The sequence below is a fragment of the Centrocercus urophasianus genome, unplaced genomic scaffold (assembly GCF_019232065.1).
Source record: "Centrocercus urophasianus isolate 14NV4802_14NV808 unplaced genomic scaffold, USGS_Curo_1.0 seq_29, whole genome shotgun sequence".
Taxonomy (NCBI): Eukaryota; Metazoa; Chordata; class Aves; order Galliformes; family Phasianidae; genus Centrocercus; species Centrocercus urophasianus.
In genome coordinates this window covers 12,356,684-12,377,541 of record NW_024884855.1, presented here as the reverse complement: position 1 = coordinate 12,377,541, position 20,858 = coordinate 12,356,684, and the positions used below count along the sequence as shown (strand labels likewise).

The 20,858-nt window shown below is 41.3% G+C and overlaps 1 protein-coding gene across 1 annotated transcript in view; it reads left to right on the top strand.

Annotated features, from left to right (window-relative positions):
• LMTK2 (lemur tyrosine kinase 2) overlaps positions 1-18,711 on the top strand; it is a 33,856-nt gene extending 15,145 nt beyond the window's left edge. Inside the window, exons 7-14 of the mRNA XM_042828184.1 lie at positions 2,994-3,127; positions 5,548-5,632; positions 6,237-6,358; positions 7,660-7,809; positions 8,058-10,956; positions 12,361-12,496; positions 13,654-13,899; positions 14,864-18,711. Of these exons, the coding sequence (XP_042684118.1) occupies positions 2,994-3,127; positions 5,548-5,632; positions 6,237-6,358; positions 7,660-7,809; positions 8,058-10,956; positions 12,361-12,496; positions 13,654-13,899; positions 14,864-14,892 (3,801 nt within the window). The 3' untranslated portion in view covers positions 14,893-18,711. The remainder of the gene's footprint in view (positions 1-2,993; positions 3,128-5,547; positions 5,633-6,236; positions 6,359-7,659; positions 7,810-8,057; positions 10,957-12,360; positions 12,497-13,653; positions 13,900-14,863) is intronic.
• The last annotated feature ends 2,147 nt before the right edge of the window (positions 18,712-20,858 follow it).

The window sequence follows — 20,858 nt, the reverse complement described above, 5'->3', positions numbered from 1 at the left end:
AGATAGAGCTGACTGCTATGGTAGCAGCACTGAATGCGCTTGAGCTCAGTAACTTGTTTTCTTGGCCATAAAAGCTCCTCAAGGTATTTCTGTTCCTCAGGACAGCCTGGTTGTATACACAGTAGCTACATTTGCTAGCTTTTAGCATGTTCTGTGCTGTAATCCAAGCTGCTCTGCATCCCTTGTTTTAAAGAGCTGAGCAAGAAGCAAGCAGGCAGTTGTGCATACATGATTGGAAGGCTTAAGTCTTAATTTTTCTTCATCTGTATTACAGTTGTTTAACTTTGTTAATTGACAATTATCAGAAGAAATAACAAGTTCTTCAAAGATCCTGCATTAGGTTGCTTAGTGTGTTAGTGCTGTCTTACTAGCCAGCTATCAAAGGCTGTAGAAAGGAGCCAGGTTAAAAATAGTGGTAGCTGGCTTATTAACTTTGATATATTACTTGGTCATGCATGGCCAGCATTCTGTCAGCACAGCAACTCCTCTAATGAGTGGACATAATTTATGAGTAAGGGAAAGTTATTCAAATGTGGAGGTAGCACGTATATGCTGAGGCTGATTTGCCTGTCTAATGGATCTTGAAGAAATATTTTACAATTCCCCAGGCAGATGAGATCAGCAGCATGCAGCTTTTGCTCAGAATGCCAGTGGCTTGCTTCAGGGGTGCTGTTACTGGGAGGTGCCTGCCTGCAGTAGTTTTCTTTCTTTTGTTTGGCCTTTCTGATTACTGCCACTTGAAAGCATTGTTCTCAAATAATAATAATAAAAAAACAACTTTGCAACGAAAACTTACCCAAAGTTCAACAATCTGCTTAATAATCACTAGAGAAAAATGGAGGGTTGATAGATTTTGGCAGCATCAGAAATCATGTCTGTTGGGTCCAAAGACGACTTGTTCTGAGAACTGCTTAATATTTCTTAAACTTACATATTCTGTAACAACTTTCTAAGGATGTGAAGGATGTATAGTGTACACCACTCTCAAATATTTTAACAGCAGTCATTACAGGTACGTTTGCAATGGAGCAGTGTTGGAGGAGTAGAGAGGTAGAAGTAATATTTTCATGCTCTTAATTATGTGGTGTTGTGTGGCTTGGCAGGTAGCTTTCCAGCTGGTGGGGAGTGTTGTGTGGGCACAGTTTGGCAACTTCTTTACACTTCTCAAACTCTTCCTGTCAGTACCTGCTGGTTTGAAGAGTCACATCAGCTGTTTGGGTGTCCTTGTGGACTTGCACAGCCTGGAAAGCTACAGAAGAATATTGCAGATAAATGATGTCCCTGGCTTCTAGTGGTTGGGCGGTGGTAGGAATAAGTCTCACTATGTTGTGGGCTGCTTTACGGAGAAGGCTGAACTGATCCTGGCTAGAACTGAGAGGGGTTGGAAGGAAAAGTATAATCTAGTTCTTCATTGATTCCCAAGAGAAAAGAGAGGAGCCTTCCTGAAATGCGATTTAGGTATCTGAGCAGGGAATTTTGCATAGCAGTACTTACTCAAATGTGTAAACTTTGAAGTTTACTGCATTAAAAACCTCTGTCCAATGAAGGGCTGTTTTGTGGCTCATATAATATGAATATTGTTGTTGCATTGCTGCTGTCTGCTGGTAGGCAGGGAGGTGTAGGATAATTCAGGCTGGAAGGGAACATCAGGAGCTCTCCAGTTCAGGTTCCTGCTTGAAGCAGCATTGCAGACCAGGAGGTACAGGAGCCCTTCTTCCAGCCTGTGCAGCTCCATCCGGGTGGCAGTCCAGCACTTGAAGGTATTCATCAGTATCCCCCAGGTTTGGCATAAGTATTATCTTAAACCAATACCAAAAAGCAATTCTGTATTTCACCCTTGAATGTTGCTCTAAATAGGATGGGGAAAACAACAGATATGATTTGAGATGCTAGATTTGGTGCAAGTAGTATTTCCTATAAGAATGTGTGTCTACATGAATTACTTACTAACGAGGGGATGCCACGCAGCACTGCTGCTACTAATGCATTTAAAAATTAAAAAGTAATTCCTTTGTGCACCTAGAGGCATCCCAGGAACTTAATGCAACTGGGACAACCTGTAAGCAGGCAGTTGCTGTTCTAATAGTGAGGACGGTTTCCCAACTGATAGTTTGCCTTTCCTCAGCAGCGTGCTGCCACCTAGGGCTGACTTTGGGTGTGTTGTGCTGTGGGATAGGGGATCTGTTATGGACTCTGCTCATCTGGGAGTCCTGAGCTCTGCTCAAGCAAGGTGGAAAGGCAGATGTGTGCTTACATGTGTTTAAATACTTAAGTGTAGTGATTTTTGCTCTTCTGTAAAGAAGCACATTTTAGGCAGTGCATAGACTGCTGCCTTGTCTATACACCCTCAAGACCTCCTTTCACTCTCCCTCCAAGTCCAAGCTGAGGCACAGGTGACTCGTGCAGTTAGAGCCCAATCACAATGTTACACCAATGAAATAAGTTGATGGAATGTATTGTGCATCTTCCATACAATTCATTTTCTTCTAAAACAAAAATGCCTTCTGAAGCCATTTGCTTGATGGGAGTGGGCTGTATTACTGTGCTCTTTTGTCCCTGCAGTTTTGATGAGCCAGCAATGGTGGAAACTGTTGCCTCTCCCTCCCATCCCCTTGTGTATTCCAGTCAGCTTTGCTGAATGGGAGCACTTGCAATTTTGACTTATCCTGTTTAAAAATAGAAGCTCCTCATATTTTTACTGGAAGCTATTACTGTTTGACAGTTATGGTTTTTTTTGTGGTAATGTAGCTGTTAATTACTAAATGATGTGATTTAAAAACCCTTAAAAGGATGTACCATCTGCCTTGGATAACTTCCCTAAGTATCCTGGTGGTGATGGGAAACTTGAGATTCTTTATTAAGCACAGATGTGTTTGTATCTAGTGCTAGCCTTGTTGACTGATAAAGCTTTGTTGTTAGGTGGCTTTTCATTAAATACTTTTGAGATTCACTCAATGCACAGCACTGATCAGTATTTTCAATGTCTTTTACAGGGTGACCTGAAAACTTATATCTGCAATGAGCAGGACCACATTAGAGGAGATTCACAAATCATGCTGCTACAGAGAATGGCATGTGAGATTGCTGCTGGACTTGCTGTAATGCATAAACATAATTTTGTGCATAGGTATGTTTTCCAAATCAATTACTTAGGATGTGCTTCAGAATTCATATGGATATTTTCACTGAAAGGAGCATGTGCTCAAGACTGTTTTGTCCATATTTGTGTGCTGTAAGTCATGAAGGCGGTGCTGGTTGGTGTGGTTGTGCAGCCCCACCTGCCTTTGGGCTCTGCAGCCCGTACAGCACAGCTTTCTGCAAAGCCAGTGCAGAAGACACAGTGGTTTGATTAATTCCTAGACAAGTTAAATAACTTTTGTTGGGAAGGGAGGGTGTAATTAGAATTTTGATAGGTCTGACTGTACTTTGATGGCTTACAGCAAAGTAGAACTTTTGGTAGCATATTAGCTTTGATACTAAACATGAAAGTCGCTGCTTTCTTGATGTAGTAAGAGAGAAGCTGAGATAAAATGAAAAAATCTGAAGCAGGGTATCTCTCACTAAATCACTGTTCATGCAGCCTCTCGATCGTCAGAAGTGAGCTAGTCAGAATTGGTAGAGACCATAAGCAGAGAGAATATTCGTTTCAGTGTCTGGGGGGAGAAATCCAGAATTTCTTGACTTGTAGTTAAAGATGGTGCAGTTACTGGGGAACAATGCAGTAGTTGTAAGAGGTCTGAAAAAAATCTGTTTGTGAAACTAACTGCTCTGACTTATGCCAGGGCTCATGGTTAAAGACACATGAAGGAGCTGGAACACATCCCCTGCAGACTCGGAGTGACTCAAGTATTGGAGTAGTTGCTCCCCAAATGTGCCTTACCTGGAACCATTAGTGTCACAGCTTTGTTTCCTGGCGGTGGTGGTTCTGGGTCAGTCCGTTCTTGGTCGTAGAAATACAACTTCCATCATCTCTATAAGCAAATCAAGGACTTGTGCTAGAACTTGTCAGTGCACACTGTGCTGTTTAGGGGAAACTATTAAACTTCATTCTTAAAGTGATGGCATAAAACAGCAACAAAATTGAGCACTGTTAAACATCTTAATTAACCGCTGCAAATGACTTGAAGGTCGTACCAGTTTGCCTACTACAGTGACTGATGGCTGTTCCTTGTACTGCAGCAGCGTGGCTTTGTAGGTATTGCATTCTATCAAGGCATTTTCAGTTAAATACACTTAAAGTTGATGAATTATTCTGTGGATCTGCAAAAGTATCATTGTAAATGTTTACTTCTAGCAGCACTATCCTGATGCTGTCAGAGTAAGTGGTAAAGCTCCAGCATCAGTGATTTTGTTGTTAGTGGTAAATTCAAGCAGCTGAAGATGCATTTCTGTCCTCTTAGGATATTTATTTAAGTAGTGTGAAATAAACTGAAGAGCTTTGGGGTGTGCTTCAAGCTTACATAGGGCTTCTGTCCTGTGAAACGCAGTGATTCTAGAAGGAAAAATAATTCCTTCTTCCTTTAAGTAAAGAGATCATGTGGTTTCTAGAGCATGCACTGGGGAAATTTTGCTTTCAATGCACACAGAAGCAGTGGTAGAGTTCTTGTGGTGCGCTTCCATTACACTTGCACTGATTTCTGAGTTTGCATGGTGGGCTGAGGCAGCTTCATGTTGTTCCAGCAGCACTGCTGGCTGAGAGTGGTTGTGGTCTGGGCAGAAACTGCAAGTGTGTTTTCAAGAGCCTTTTGTTTCCTTTACCAAAGGAACTTGGATTTGATTATTAAAGGAGCTTCTATGAAATGCATGAGTACTTCTGATGGTCTTTGTCAGACACATAGTTCTTGTTCAAATGTAATGCATGACTGCTATTCAGAGGAATTTAGCTGTGAAGGTAACATAGCACTAGTTGCTTAGTGTCATATTGTAAGTTGGTAGGTATTTAAACCTGCTGTGAGTTGTTGGTAACCTTTGCTTCTGACAGTGAAACTGGCAGGCGTGCAGTGGCAGGTGGGTGAATGGGGCAGACGTTGTTCCAGTCTGTGACAGTCCTGTGTGATCTGCATTGTAGAATAAGCAGAATGCAGTGGTTGCATGTATTTGTGACAGTCTGGGCTTCTAGGAGGGTCCTTCACCACCACACGTGACATCCTGGACTTCGTTTGTAAAGGACAGTGTGAATTCTGTCAGGCTTTTAAACTGATAATTTAGTCTTAGCCTGCAGTAGTATAATCATGCCAATGTAATCTACTGTTGATTTGAAGTCGCTTTCTAATATTTTAGGCTTTGTATGTAAAAGTAACCATCATCGCATTTAGTTTGGCTCAAAATTGTAGTTTTTAAATGAATCTCCCCACGTGGCTGGTTACTGGGTGCATCCTGCTGCTTCTCTTGTAGCGTGTACCTGTGTGTAACTGGTTACCTTTGGAGGATGGCTTTTTTCATCTGATACTCCAAGTTCTGGCCTGACTCCTCTAAAGCATTCCTTTTTTTAACCTGTTGGTCTCTCTTTGGGTTGAAGACTCACTATTTATTTGCTTGCTTTTGCAGCGACTTGGCCTTACGAAATTGCTTTCTTACGTCTGATTTAAATGTCAAAGTAGGAGATTATGGTATAGGATTCAGTAGGTACAAGGTAAGTTACTCTGGTCACCTACCAGTTCTTTGTAAGGGTTTGGAAGCGTGAGGTCATAACAAGAAAGTTTTAAGGTTGTGATTTGATAGTAGATTTTTCTTTGATTATTGGATGTTCAGAGTATAGCTGGCAGAGAGCTGTAGTAAGCCTCATGCAGCAGAATAGATGGTTTTTCCAGAAGTGGAGCTTACAGAAACTGCTCGTTAAGGTTAAATGTCTGTGTTTGTATGTTAATGTGCAGTAGTCCTAAAATGGTAATGGCAGGTGTTATGCAAAAATTCACTTTGACATTTCAAGAAAAGAAAATGCAATGACATTTAAAGAAAGTGTTTTAAATGCTTAAAAATACTGAGAATGTGAAAAATGAAAAGCATGCATTGAAAAGTTTTGAGTAGCAGATCCTAAACAAGAAGTTGGTGTTGGGTTTTATTGTGCAGTGAGTGCTGCTGCTTCTGTAGCACTTTCTGCTACTTGGGTAAAATGGGATTTATTTCAGTTCCCATTTTGCACACAGTGATCACATAAAACCAGGCTAAGGAAAAGTTTGTCAGGTTCTGGGAGTAGATTCAATGTTTTTTCAGTTGTTTTTCCTTCAATACTGTAGGAAGATTATATTGAGACAGATGGGAAGAAACTTGTTCCTCTCCGCTGGACTGCACCTGAGTTAGTAACGAGTTTTCAAGACAAACTGTTATCAGCAGAGCAAAATAAATACAGTAACATATGGTATGTAGCAAATTTAAAAATGATTTTAGTGTTAGATTTTGGAATAGATTTTCGAAGATTATATGAAGAAATAAATGATGTTTAAAGTTAAATTGAGTGTTGGCCAAGTACACTGCTTGTTGGCTTTATCAAATGTACGGTAGGATAATCTCTACAAATCTGAAACTTCATCTTGCTTTGGAAAGCAGCTTAGAAACGTGCTGTGAGAACAACCAGATTAAGAAAGCAGAAAAAAAACATTAATAAAAAGCTGCTCTGTTTGACAAACGTATTCAAGAGTTTGTGGAGGAAGGAAGTAGTGAATAATTTTTGCATTAATATGTAATAGCTGCAGGTGATCTGAAAACGCACTGAAGTTGATCCCACTAGAACTCAACTAAGTTTAATTGGTAGAAATGTTTCGTGGTGTAATGTTTGAGGGCTGCAGTTAGCTGCCTCTGTTACCAAAGAGCTACAGAGGGACTGGAGAAAGTCTTGATGAGGAATTTTTTTTTTAAGTCATCCAGTTCCCCTTGAATTCCAAGGAAATTTGAGGGATGGAATTTGTGGCTTGGGCTGACAGTTCTTGAAAACATTTGCATTCAAGGATATTAACAATAAATTGTTTTATTTTTAATGTAAATCGAGGTTTACAGAAAGATGTGTAGAAATGATCTTAGTACTTTTTCTTGCATTCCTCAAGCAAAGTTCCTTGGATTGTATTCTTAATCTGAACTACCAGCAGCCAGGGCCTTAAGCATTCCAAATTTTAATGCCTTTTATACAGAACTGTTTTGTTCAAGTTGCTACTAGATTACTTCCAGAGACCTCTTCTGAACTGAGTAGTTCTATGGTAATTGGGATCAACTTTAGTCACTGAAAATATGGTTAATGTAGCATGTAGCACTGAGCAAATACAGCACTTCCCAGTTCTGCAGCTTCAAAGATGTAGTTTAAAAAAGACTGACACAGATCTGCTTTCTAGTGATCTAACTTGTGACTGCAATTTTTGACTAAAGATTTTCTTTCCCACTGTTGTACTGACCATAAGGTTACTTTTTTTAATATGCAAGAGTTTCTTCCACAGATCAGTCATTTGCAGCTTCTGTGTTTCAATACCTTCCTTGGCACTGCTTTCAAAGAGCTTCTAGCTTTCCTTCAAATGCAATTAAAATGAGTGAACGGATTCTGACATTCCTGTTGAGCCAATAGGAGAGTGGTGTTTGGTGGTTTTTTGTGAATTGTTTGTGTAGCACTTGTTTTCTTACAGCAATTTAAAAATAGTTCTTGGAATGTACTGTCATTCTGCTGCTCTTTTCCAGGTCCCTGGGTGTGACGTTATGGGAGCTGTTTGAGAATGCTGCTCAGCCTTACTCGGACTTCTCCGACAGAGAGGTCTTAACCCATGTCATAAAGGAGAAGCAGGTGAAACTTTTTAAGCCGCATCTGGAGCAGCCATACTCTGATAGATGGTAAACTTCAACTTTTTAAACTTATTTTTAAAGCTGGTGGAGATGTTTTGTATCACCCATTTCTCTTAGAAGTGTGTTGAAATTATGGCAAGTTACTGACAAAGAAACAGTAGAGAAAAATGAGAGGAACTGCTGTAGATTCAAATTCCTGTCAGTAATGTGTTTTGCTCTTTAGCTCATTAATGATCTGATTACTGTAAATTGCTTTTCATGTGGAAACTGTTGAAACACGTTTCTTGTTTGCATAGGTATGAAGTTCTGCAATTCTGCTGGCTACCTCCAGAGAAGAGACCAACAGCAGAAGAAGTGCACAGACTTCTAACTTACCTTCGCATGCAGAGCCAAAGGGACTCGGAGATTGATTTTGAACAGCAGTGGAACGCTCTCAAGCCAAACACCTCAAATAGAGAAACAAATAATTCTGCATTTCCGATCCTAGATCACTTCACGGGAGATAGACTTGGCCATGAGATGGAGGAAGTTCTTACTGTAACTGAAACAAGCCAGGGTCTCAGCTTTGAATATATCTGGGAGGCAGCTAAACATGATCATTTTGATGAGTGTGGTCACGTGAATCCTGATGAAGCAATGGCGTACACGAGTATTTTCTATCCAGTGGAGGTTTTTGAGAGGTCCCTTTCAGAGCAGGGGCCAGGAGCACAGGATGGAAGTGGTCAGGAAGCATCACTGGCTGTTCCTGGGGTGTTACCTGTGTTTGACGCACACAAACTCTCAGTTGGGAACGACTACTATATCCAGTTAGAGGAAAAAGGTAGTGGCTGCAGCATGAATTTCGATAACCAATCAGTTGTACTGACTACAGAAGTGGATCAAGAAGCTGTACAAGAAAAAAGTTCTCATTTCATGGTTCTCAGGGATCTCGATGTTGAAGAATCTAGCACTGATGGGGACTTCTTCCACTACAATACAGATCCCAAAGAGGAATTTTTGCCTGCTACCAGTAGTCCAGAAAGTCCTTTCCAAAATATATTTAATGACATTGAGAGATCAGAAGAATTAACAAATAAAAAAATACTTGGTTTTGCTGAAACAAATAATTTTCCTAACGACTTTAAACCAACCGTTTCAAACTCAAACACGGATGTTACAAATGTCACAGGTTTTGGTGAGAAAGAGCATTCTAGTCATGCTTTTGAAAATAAAACAGTTTCTGTATGTGAAAACATCTCTAGCCAGTCTGAGTTGGTAACTTTAGAAGAACTTTCTGATAACTTCTTGTTTCTTCAAGAGAAAAACTTACTAACAGGGGTACTGTCTAACAAAACCAGCAGTGATTTCGGGCAAAAAACAGAAGCTGTTCTAAAAAGTGTATTAGAAACCTCAAGTAGGAGCTCTGTAGAGCCTGAGCCTGTATTGGCTGAAAATGTGCAGGTCTTTTCCTTAATACGTGAAAACTCTGGAGCTGTGAAAGACGAAAACTTGAACCCAGTAGCAGTGGATAAAGATAGGAATTCTCGGTCTCAGACTAGCGGAGACACAGCGGCATCCTCCAGTCCACCTGCAGTGCGTAAGTTGCACGATAAGGATACGAGTCTTGCTTATTTGAAGGATGAGGGGAAACTTCCAAATGTGGAAGTCAACCAAGCCTTGTTCTGTAACACTGATACTTTCTTTCAACAGCTGTCCAATAATGCAAAAAATAATAATGTTGGAACGAATTCATCTTACAGCAGTGCTGCTGAAGCAGATCAGAGTGATACACAAATAAAACAGGGAGTGCTGTCCAAGTCTGATGAAATAGCTCTTAATAGGGAAAAATGGGATCAGGAAGGTGCAGAAAGAAACTTGCAGTGTAAGTCTCCCATATTCAAAAAAGATGAAGATTTGTTAGAAGGAAGGCAAGAAACATCAAGTGATTTTGAGAACTGTAAGGATGTTCCAGAAGAGGTGACCTTAATTTCTGTTGGTGCTTCAGACTGCGCAAGTCAGGACAGCCTTTTGGAAGACAGCCCATCTCCTAGGGAAACTGTCGACCAAGTCTTAGAGACGCCCGATTCTTTGGATTCTTTAGATGTAATTGAAGTTTTGGAATCTTTACAGGCTCAAAGTCCTCAAAAACTTTTGCCTCCTGATAAGCCTGCTGACAGCGGCTATGAAACAGAGAATCTGGAGTCTCCAGAATGGACTTCCCATGTGATTGTTGAGGATGCTTCCAATGGGGATACCGCTCAGTGTGCGGTCAGTGACAGCAGTGTCAGTGATCTGCCTTCTAATCCAGTCATCATTGTTTCAGAAGCAGCACCTTGCTTAGATGCAGTGAACAGCAACTTCGAAATAACTCCATTATCAAATCAAAATTCATATAGAGACTCTGCCTATTTCTCTGATAATGATTCCGAGCCAGACAAAAAAGCAGAAGAGACTGTAAATCTATCGAGGGAGACTGCGTGTGGTGCTTCTTCAAATAGAGGAGAGAATAAGAGTGAGAAGGATTGCTGTTTGGAAGAGAGACCGCAAGAGCACAATGTAAGGAATTACCAGGATACCAGTATTCAGAATACAGAACCTGAATTGAATCGTAAGATAGAGATGCAAGAGCTGGGTGTAAGGGTGCAGGGGTGTCCTGAGGAGTGGACTGAGGCAGCTCTGAATTCCCTGGAGATATCAGTGGGAGATGATGTGAGGGATGAAATGAAGCTCTCTGAGACTTGCCGTAAAAGCGTCTCTTGCGTTGGCACCAACACGTCAGAACTTCTTTCACACAGAGACTTTAAGGCTGTGCATAACATACACAATTCTTTAGATTCCAGTAATAGTGAGAAGCCCTTCTACCATAATGAAGGACAAAAGCTGAAAGAGCCGGATATTGAAGGAAAATACCTTGGCAAGCTTGATGTTTCTGGCATGCTTGATTTAGAAGACGGTGATGATGCAGATGAAGAAGATGAAAACAGTGATTCTGAGGATGACATGAGGACTTTCCACATGCACAGCCTGAGTTCTGACAGTGAGGATGAGACTGTTCACCAAGTTCCCGAGATACTTACTGACAAGGACGATGGAAAACATCTGAGAAGCTTACTGAAACTTCCCAAACCTCTTCATGAAAGGCAACCTGAGCACTGGAAAAATGAGAAGAAAGCTGTAACGTTCTTTGATGATGTCACGGTCTATCTGTTTGATCAGGTATCTGTTTTGTAATGAGAAGTAAAAGGTTGTTTTAAACATGAAGTGGGAGAATAGATCAATGATACTTGTGGGCTCGCTATTACAAGTTGATTTTCTTGGATCTTGTTTGTGATGTTGGTTCTTCCTTTGTGTAAAGAAACTTCTTCCTGCCGAGGTGCAGTTTTATGCTGGCAATAGAATGGCTGCAGTGACTGCAAATGCAGTTTTGCTTTGCACAGGGTTGCTTACCAAGTCCTAAATGTCCAGTGCTTTTTGAACCCTGGTTGTATGCACTAGATTGAAACTTGGTTTTAGTCATGTGTCACTGATGCTTGTAAGACTGTGATTAAATTGGGTGTGTGAGACAGCATATTATGGACTAGATTTTGTTAGTAATTTTATTTCCTGGAATGTTGTGGCTTTATGGAAGTGGACTACCTGTTAATGGAGTGTGAGGACTTAAGTTTGAATGTGTTTATTATTCAGGTAAAAACACTGGATCTTGCCTTAATTAGCACAAAACAATTTACCTTAAGCTATAATCAAAAGGTGAGGGAAGTAGTTAGATGACAGTACTACTTTTTATTAATACAGTGTTGTTCAAATTCAATAAAATAACACTGATGTGCTTGTGCAGCCCAAGGTTAGATTTGTTTCCCATTTGCTCTATCAATTTTTAATCTTGTGCAGTTGCTACAACATTAAAATACAATCCTGTTGTGTGAGTTTCCATCAGTACAGTGAGTCTAAAAGAACAGTCGAGTTGTCAGGCTTTGGAAATGCTGGTGGTGATGTGTGTAACTGCCAGGAGTCGTCATCTGCAGTGGGAAACAGGTGGTATTTATTTCTTTGTGTTCTGTAGAGTAATAATCCTACTGTAAGGGGAAGATAAAAATAAGATGTATCAAACTGCTCCGTTGTTGAACTATGAAGCCTTCCTGCCATTTCTAACATGTTGGCTGCTTCACGTACCAGTCGTGCAGTATTAGCCTCTTCATCCTGAATTAGAGCTAAGGAGTACAAAAATGAGCAAGCAAGCCAACAAAAAATGCTGGGAGGCAGGACTGTAGGCTGCTTTAAAGCAGGAAAAAAAACCCAAACCAATATCAGCCTGTGTATGGCTGATAAAGGAGCCATATCTGTTCAATTGGAGATGAAATGTTTTAACTGTAAATGATGTTGAAATAGTCACTTCTGCATGCATTTTAGCATTGAGTTGATAAAACTTGTTTAGAAAATGGAAGTATGTGTATATGCTTAAAGTGAACTCAGAGTTCTGTTGCGTGGTTATAACTAAGAGCTTGCAGGCCATTCTGTTCAATGGTAGATTTGAAAGGGAAATGAGAAATTTTGGAAAGCTGGCATCTAACTGCATGGATACACTGCATGTACAAAAGGGTTAAACTGTTTTGTTTGCATTAGGAAACACCAACCAAGGAATTGGGAAACCGTGTGGCAGACTTGAACGGCGAAGGCTCTCACAGCACTCCTGCTCCATCTTCGGGTTTTAGTTACTTCAACAGATTTACAAATTCAGAAAGCTCAACAGATGAAGAAGGTACTTGAAAATGTTTATGTGCAGCACAGGTTGAGAGTGCTTTGCATAGTTTTAATGAGCTGTCACTTGAAATACATAGTTTGATAAGTACACTGTACTGTACTGGCTTCAATTCCACATCTGAAGCAAATACTTCAGCTGGGCTTGGACAGTAATGTTACTGTTTACCAAAGCTTGGGAGTTAATAGTGCTTATCTGCTGATGTGTCTCAAGAGGCAACTGAACTGCAGAACTGCAGATAAGAAGTCCTTGTGACCCCCTCCCCTCCCCTCTCCTCCCAGATCAAACTGCAGGTAAGTTGTCTTTGTGACCTCCCCCTCCTGACTAAACCCCAGCAGGTTGGCTCAAGAGGCTGTTTTTATTCATTTGGTCTGGATGTTGCAGCACATCGACACTTCTTGGCCTCGTTAGAGTGCTTGTACAAATAATTTGCTTTAGCAGCTGGATGTTGTCAGAATGTAGGTATGAGTGCAAGATTTGAACCTCAGGGTTCTGAAGCTGAGTTTTGCATCTGGGGAGGTGCTGCACTCCTCTCTGCAGTCTTTATGACTGTCAGTGTGCTCTGTTTGTGACCTTTATTCTCTCCAGGCTCTGTCCTGTGAGTGTACGCATGCTGTGGGTCGACGTGTGGGAAGGCAGGTGGGCACGCAGCCACTTGCTCTCTCCCAGTGGGATGGGAGGAGAGGAAGATTAAAAGCAAGGAAATCTGTGAGTTGAGGGGAAAAAAAAAATATATTTAATAAACAAGGAGATGTAGAAGAAGAAAGAAAAGTGGTGCAGAATCATTCACCAGCTCCCGTGTACAGGTGCCTAGCCAGTTCCTAGGCAAAAGATGACTAACTTCCCATACTCGACTGTTTTATTGCTGAGCATAGTGTTATATGGTTTTACATGATAGAGTTGGTGTTCTGAAGTCAGTATTATGCTTTTGTGTGGTATGTAGAAAAGCCTCCCAAGTTTGAATTTTGCTTCCAGAATTCACTGGCATCCTCTGTAATTCTGTGTTGTTTCTTATGACTTGGTCTTGTCTGAGAAGGCACAGTAGGTTTGTTTTGACCTAATGCAGTCTTCCAGGGACTTGCTTTTAAGATCATGTGACTTTTACAGTACTGTAAACTGCTTCTTTTTCTCTTGTTTCCTTTGTTTTTTACACCAAGGTGGTGGTTTTGAATGGGACGATGACTTCTCCTCCCCAGAGCCATCCTTTATATCAAAGGCAGCTAATAGCCTTATTAGCTCTAAACCACCTCTTCAGTCCAAGTACTTCTCTCCGCCTCCTCCTGCCCGGACTCTCGAACAGAACTGGTCACATTCATCCCCTTACTCCAGATTCTCTATTTCTCCTGCAAACATGGCAAGCTTTTCCCTTACGCATCTTACAGATTCGGATATAGAGCAAGGAGGTAAGTGATTTAGTTAAAATTATTATTTTGAAGCTACCAATTAATAAATATAATAATTCCCGTTATTGCCTTGTTGTGGGTTGTTTTATTGTCATTGCACAGGATGAGGAATTTGTCTACAGTTGTCCAAGCCTGTTTCACAGTTTTGATGTATTGCTTTCTAGAAACTGCATTTCTGATGTTCTCTCAAGAATTGCAGTGTGTTTTCTAAAGCTGAGTAGAACAGTTCAGAAAGCTAAACAAATCAGTTCAGTTTGTTGAGTTGTAGCAGAATCACAGAAAGGCCAGGGTTGGAAGGGATCTCAAGGTTCATGAATCTCCAACCCTCTGCCACGTGCAGGGCCACCAACCTCCACGTTTAATGCTAACCCAGGCTGCCCAGGGCCCCATCCAACCTGGCCTTGAACACCTCCAAGGATGGGGCATGCACAACCTCTCTAGGCAGCCTGTTCCAGTACCTAATCTATTAACAGAAGCTTTCTTGTATGTAACAAAAAGCTTTTTAAAGCTTGAATGCATTTTTGACAACTTAGAGGGGGGGAAAAAAGGGCAAACTTGAATCAGTTCAGCGTATTATTAATCTAGATAAAATGTTGCATTATAAAATACTAGTGATTGCTGAGCCTTTCTGATGATCAGTGTAAAAATGTAATCAGTTACATAGTTCTGTATTGTTCTTGTTTCATGCTTGCTGGTTAGATAATGTTGGCTGCTCAGTAACTTACTGAGATCAGAGATTCTGGAAATCCTGCGCTGCCCTGAGAAGTGACATTGAGCAGTGTGATTTCAGCAGGTGCACGTGCATCTGGGAGCTCAGCGTTTGCAGTAGTTGAAAGCTTCAGATAAGAAGAAAGATAAGCCAGTACAGAGGAGTGTGTGATAGCAGCATGGCAGGGGGTGGGAAAAGTCTCGCAGAGCAGCGATGGGTTGCTGGGATCTCACTGCACCTTCCCTCTGCCAACAGGAAGCAGTGAAGATGGAGAAAAAGATTAAATAGTTAAAAACTTTCTGGGACTTCATACACAGGACGCACAGACTGTGTCTGAAACTTGTTTGTGTGAACTCTGGATCTCCTGGAGAGACACAGGTAATCAAGAAGCCCTAAGAAATGAAAGTAAACACTGAAAGCAATGTTAAATCAGGACATTAATTTGAATGTGTATTTAACTTTGTAATGTATTTTTAAATCAGTGCAATTTTGCTTTTCATTACTGAAAGATGATTCTGCCGCTGTTTTCAAGTACTTGAAGTATTTTTCAGATAACTTAAGAGACAAGTTAAGCAATTACACTACAGTCTGGTTTATGTATGAGATTGTATAATATTCTTTTTATATTTTTCCATGTAGTTCATTATGTTTGAACATACACCTGTTGTAGAATTGTGCATAACTGTCGTGTGCAACAGGTGGCTGTGTCGCTGGAACTGTATGAATGGTAGTTGATCAGTAGTGAGCCATATTTATTTAAAAGATATCACTACATGTTACTTTGCTTATTACAATTGCACTATGGATTATTCTTCCTCTATTTCCTGATGATGTACAGAATCAAAATGTTAAATCTTTTGAGGAATATGAGACAAGTTGAATTGGCCCAGTTACCCAGTTTGATTTGTCCTTTTTGTAGCCTTTGCTATGCACGGTACTTGTAAAACGTACATAACTTCCGAGTGTTAGATTTGCTGAAATCTTATATTCAGTACCATTTCTAAATGATGACTATAGATTGTTAGTGTTCATGTTTTATAGGAAACTGGAATAGTGTATATGATGTACTCTGGAATTTGTAGATGAAAGATAATGTCTCGATTCCTGAATACGATCCTACTGACTGCTTGAACTGTAATTCCATCTGACTGTGTCACACTTAAGGGCCTTCCAGTTGGCACTACAACTTTCTGCCTTGGAGAGAGAAGAAACAAAATTGACTGTACAAAACTGGGAATTATGAATCTTCTAAAAAAGACTGATTTAAACAGACTGGATTTCAGGCATGTTTGGCCCTTCAGTTGTACATTCTGTGAATTTTGAAGCTCTCTTCTGCTGACTGCAGACTGGGGCTACCATTCAGAGGCCTGTGGTAGATCTACCTCTCAGTGATGTTCCGACAATTAAGAATTACACTAATGGTTAATAGCCAGTTCTACACCCTTTGTGAGGCCAGACTTACTGTCACATATCTGCAGGGCTCCATGGTACATCTTGAAATGCATACCCAAAGATGTTGTATAGTAAAGTTTACTCTGAAGCTGCCTGTAGGGAAAGGAATACAGCGTGGTTCTTGAACCCTCGTGCTCTCCTGTGCATTTAGTTAAATTCTTTAAATTGCTTGGGGAAAAAAAAAATATCCTTAATTACTATTGCAAAGTGAGTAAATTTGAGAAACAAATCCCTGGCCTCTTGGAATGCCTTATGCAGCTGCAGATCTGTAGGAAACACTGACAGGAACAGTTTACCTGGCTTTAAATTGCATTGTAGTTTAGTGGCTTTTTTTGGGCAGGGCTTCAGTATAATGGTGGTGGTAGTGCTCTGTGTTCAGATCCAGTCACCTGAAAACATTTGTCCTCTGAAGTGCAGGAGGACTGGATATTTACAGATCTGTGAAGTTGGTGTCTAATACTTCTGTATGCATTTTGTTTTTTTTTTCAATGAAAAGGAATATGTTAATTGCTTCTTTCCAGCACTGTCCAGCCCTTGGCCCGACTGGCTTCCACACCAACCAAAAGGGAGCGACTTAGTTCTGTCAAGTTATTAAAATTGCCAATGTGTTGGTGAGAACTTTTTTGATGAGGCACTCAGGTTCAGAGCTGGTAAGAATTGTGCTTCAGTGCGAAGGGCTTAAGGAAGCTGTGAGCTGCTTGGGATATGTTAAGAGACAGATAATTGACTTCGTGCACATATTATTGCTTAGAAATTCCAGAGTTTCAATATTAAACTCCTCGATACAACTAGATTAAGGTATCACATCGAGGTTCAATTATTCTCACACTCTAAAGTGTGAAAATTCAGAACTAAGTATGAAGCTCTGTAAGCGGTCTGCAGATGGTGTGTGGTTTTATCTGCCCTGGGAGGTGAAAAACGACTGTGTCAGACCTGGAGTTCAGCCTTAATTTTGAATGGCTTGACTTAGAGTATGGTCCAAAGTGAAGTACAAGCTTGTATTCCACAATGTTAAAATTTGGTTGTGCGCTTTGGTCCTTAAAATTCTGGAAACTCAGTTGTTTCTCACATGTGCAGCCTTCCAGCAGGAATTCCCTTGGTTTGATGGAAATACAATGTCTGTTCTTCACCAGAGTTTAAAGGAAATCTTACATAGGGATTGAAAGTTCACCCCTTAGTGCAAACGGACGAATTGCTAGCAAATTGCCAAAGGAGCACATTTTCCAAACGGGCTGGGATGTGTATGATATTAAGCAATGTCCTTTTCAGCTATACAAAGAGGAGAGAAATATGTGAAGTTGACTCACCTCAGTTAAGCCGTGGGTTTATTTCAGTAATCCAGAAGGCTAGATGGCAATAATCCTAAGGGTCTTTTTTGGACAAATAAAATTACAGTAAACATCTGATCGACTATTAGCAATACTGCAATATATCCACCTAGCACTCAGTGGCACAGCGAAGATGAACTGGTAATTCCACAAATTGTGTTTAATGAGGTGATGTGTTACGAATCATTCTTAAAACTGTATGAAATCCTTGCACTAGCTACTTGAGCATGGTTTCAGTTTCGGAAGTAGATGTATCTCTTTTCAGACTGCTGAAATTTTAATTCCCTCCCTAGTACGATACTTTTATCCAAAGACATTGTCTCAATTTGGCTGCTGAAGTTGTTTATGAAACCTGATGTTTTTCCCACCTAAGGAAGTTTATTTACAAAAATAAAAATGAAGATCTGTAGTAAGAAGCCAACAAAGTGGGAAGTGTGTTTAGTCTTAATGGAAAGGCCTGTCCTCTCCCAGATCCCTGTCTGCAGGGACGTGGCATGTCTAACTGCTCGTGGCAGTGCCATGCTCACGGGAAGGGTTGAGTTCAGCATGTTTCATATCCTTGTTGATGCACTAATGAAAGCCATTTAAGCCTCATTCTTTTTATCAGTATTTTTAGCAGATTTTTATGTTGCACGCAAAGCTTCCTTCGCCAGGAGGCTGGTTGGTGAAGGACTTGATGAAGCGCTGCGTGTCGGCGTTGTCAGGTGTTGGTGAATGGCTATTTTTGTTGGGGTTGATGAAAGGTGGTGAGTTGGTGGAATCAAAATTTATTAGCCTTATAAGAAATAGCCTTAACTAAGAACGGAGTGTACAAAATTACTTCAGCTTTAAGTCATACAGAAATATCCTTGTGTGTTAATGGCTTCGGTACAAGACTGGAAAAAGCGTAGAGGGGAGTCGAACATCATAGAAACTTACTGAGCATAAGTATTTGTAAAACCAGCAGCCTGTTTTTCAGAAACTTGAATATGACTTACAGTTAGTTTTGTTTATGAAATTGTTCGAACTTGCACAGTTGTAGGTGTAACTTAAATGACAAATGGTACTGATGTGTGTGTATATATGTTTAATTCTATTTGTAAATGAGAAACTGTGTAACAAAACCATAGGTATGAGGTTTTCCTATTGTAATTTAATACAGGTATGAGGTTTATGGCAATATATCATAGTTAATGAATTTCAGGTCAAAATGTCTTTAAATTGTGTACATTTTTAAATTGTAATTTCTACTGTATATTGATTATCATGCATAGTGTGATTCAATAAATTGCTTGTAATTTAAAAATATTTAATATTAAAAATAAAATAGTTATATATTTATAATCTCCTTGTCTGTTTGTTCGTTCTTAAACAGATGCCAGTAATGGTTCTGGTCCACAGTATAGCATAGCTGGCTACTGTCAGTGTTAGCATCCAGAGGCTGAGAATTGTACCAAAACTTCAAAGCCACAGTTCCAGGAGATGAGTCTACATTAAATAATACCACCCTTAATTATTTCTGTTTCACCCTTGCTTCAACTTCAGGTAACATGTGTGTATTGTCAGTAGAGAAGCAGTGCTCAAGTTAGAAGCAGTGTAATTAAATACATATGTATATTCATTTCTTTTAATCCTAGAGTTGAATATGTATAGGAAGAATTCACAGGTATCTTTCAGAAAACAAGTGAATGGTGCTGTTCTCTCACAATGTTTTGAATTGATTTGTAGAAGTTGTGCTTCAATCTAAATGCATGTGCTGAATTGACTTAAGATCCCCAGGTAGATGCAGTACTTACATGTTTTAGTAGTTTCTTTCACATGAGATTCAGACTCTCAGCCCGGCCCTCCCTGAGGAGAAAAGAACTGTTTCTCTTCCTCGCCTGTTGAGATCATGCTGACACACAGCAATGTGAAGTAGTTACTGGGAGCTGGTGTGCAAGCCCCTGCATCCACCTAACAGCTGTTGTGAGTCCTGGGAACAAGAAATTGTCACCAAGATGACTTAACTTTGTTAGCTAAAATATAACTAGTGGGCTAAAATTTGACCAAGACAGTGGTCGTTATTGAGAACAGGTGTGGAAGCTCCCATGGCACTGACCGTCTGTCTTATGTACTTACTGAAAAAATCTGAGCTCTTGCATCTTTACCAGCAGCAGCCTCCTTGCAGGGGATGGAAGTGCTCTTTGTGGCACAGGCGGTGTGGTAACCTGCACAGCCCGTGGCAGAACACAGAGCTAGGATGGGCTTTTCCTTCTCCACCTGAGGACATCCCACCTGCTAAGTAAGTCTGGGAGTCATTCCTCCTGCAGAGACAAGTTGTTTATGCACTCATCGGCCTGCGGCAGTGCCTCCATATGCTGCCCATGTTGCTGTAGCACTGTTGGCCCCGTAAGCCCCATGACCAGCCCAAACGGGCAGCCTTGTGCTCCCTGCTGCCTGCCCACCACTTTCCCTCCGTGGGAAGAAGCAGGCTGTGGCAGTGCTCCTTCATGTGCTGCCCAAACCCAGCATGTAGCGTTGGAGTGCTGGCAGGGCTGAGGTTGCACACTGCTGGCAGCTGCAGGGCTGTGGCCCTGGGGCCGCCCACACTGCTAATGCCACGTGTCACAGGCAGCCAGCTGTGACGAGGAGGGCAGTGGGGCTGCTGCTGCCTCCTCAATTGTCGCAGCGCCTGCTGGGCAGACTTCCAACAGCGTGTCCTGTGGGCTGTCCTCCGTGTGAGGGTCCTGCATCCCTCACAAGCTCCTCGTTCCCAGGCATCCCTGTTGGTGGACCCTGGCCCAGCCCTGAGGGCAGGCAGTGCCCTGGCTGCTGCCTTGGATGCTGCTGCTGCTCCTGGCTTCTTGCAGGTCTCTGCCATGTCCCCCTTTGGGCTCTAGGTCCTTCTCCACAGCTGATGACAGTGGTAAGTCGCAGAAAAGTAATGCCACTGAGGGATGGGTGCAGACTTGCTGATATTTGGCGGTTGTTCTCTGTTTGCTCTTGAATATCCCACTCTTCTGCCCCTGAGCTCTTCTGTCTCCTCTTCTTCCTCTGCTCCCATGCCATCTCTCTGGCTGTGGCTCCACACGGCACTTTCTCAGGGAGTTACTGCAGTGTACTGCAGTCTGAAAGCAAACCTTAGCCAGCTGAGTGCCCTCTTAATCCCACCTCATCCTATTTGCTCACCCTCACCTGCAGTTTGTAGGACTTCATTGCTTCCTCCCTCAGCTTGCTGAAGCTTCCTTCCTCCTGGGCTGTCCTCCCAGTTTTATTTTCTGGCTGCTTCTATGAACCCCTTCCCTGATTCTTGCAGGCTATTTTCCTTTTTGAGAGCAGCTGCTCATTTCTCTGCTCTAACAGCGCTTACTGTGCTGGGGGGAGGGGTGGAAGTTGACCGGTGTCCTCTGTCCTGTTTTCACTTTTATGTCCTTCAGTTGCACTTTTCTGCTAAGTGAGCTAGACTAGAAGTCCTGAATAAAACCCAGTGCTTGGCTTTAGTCCCATTTTCT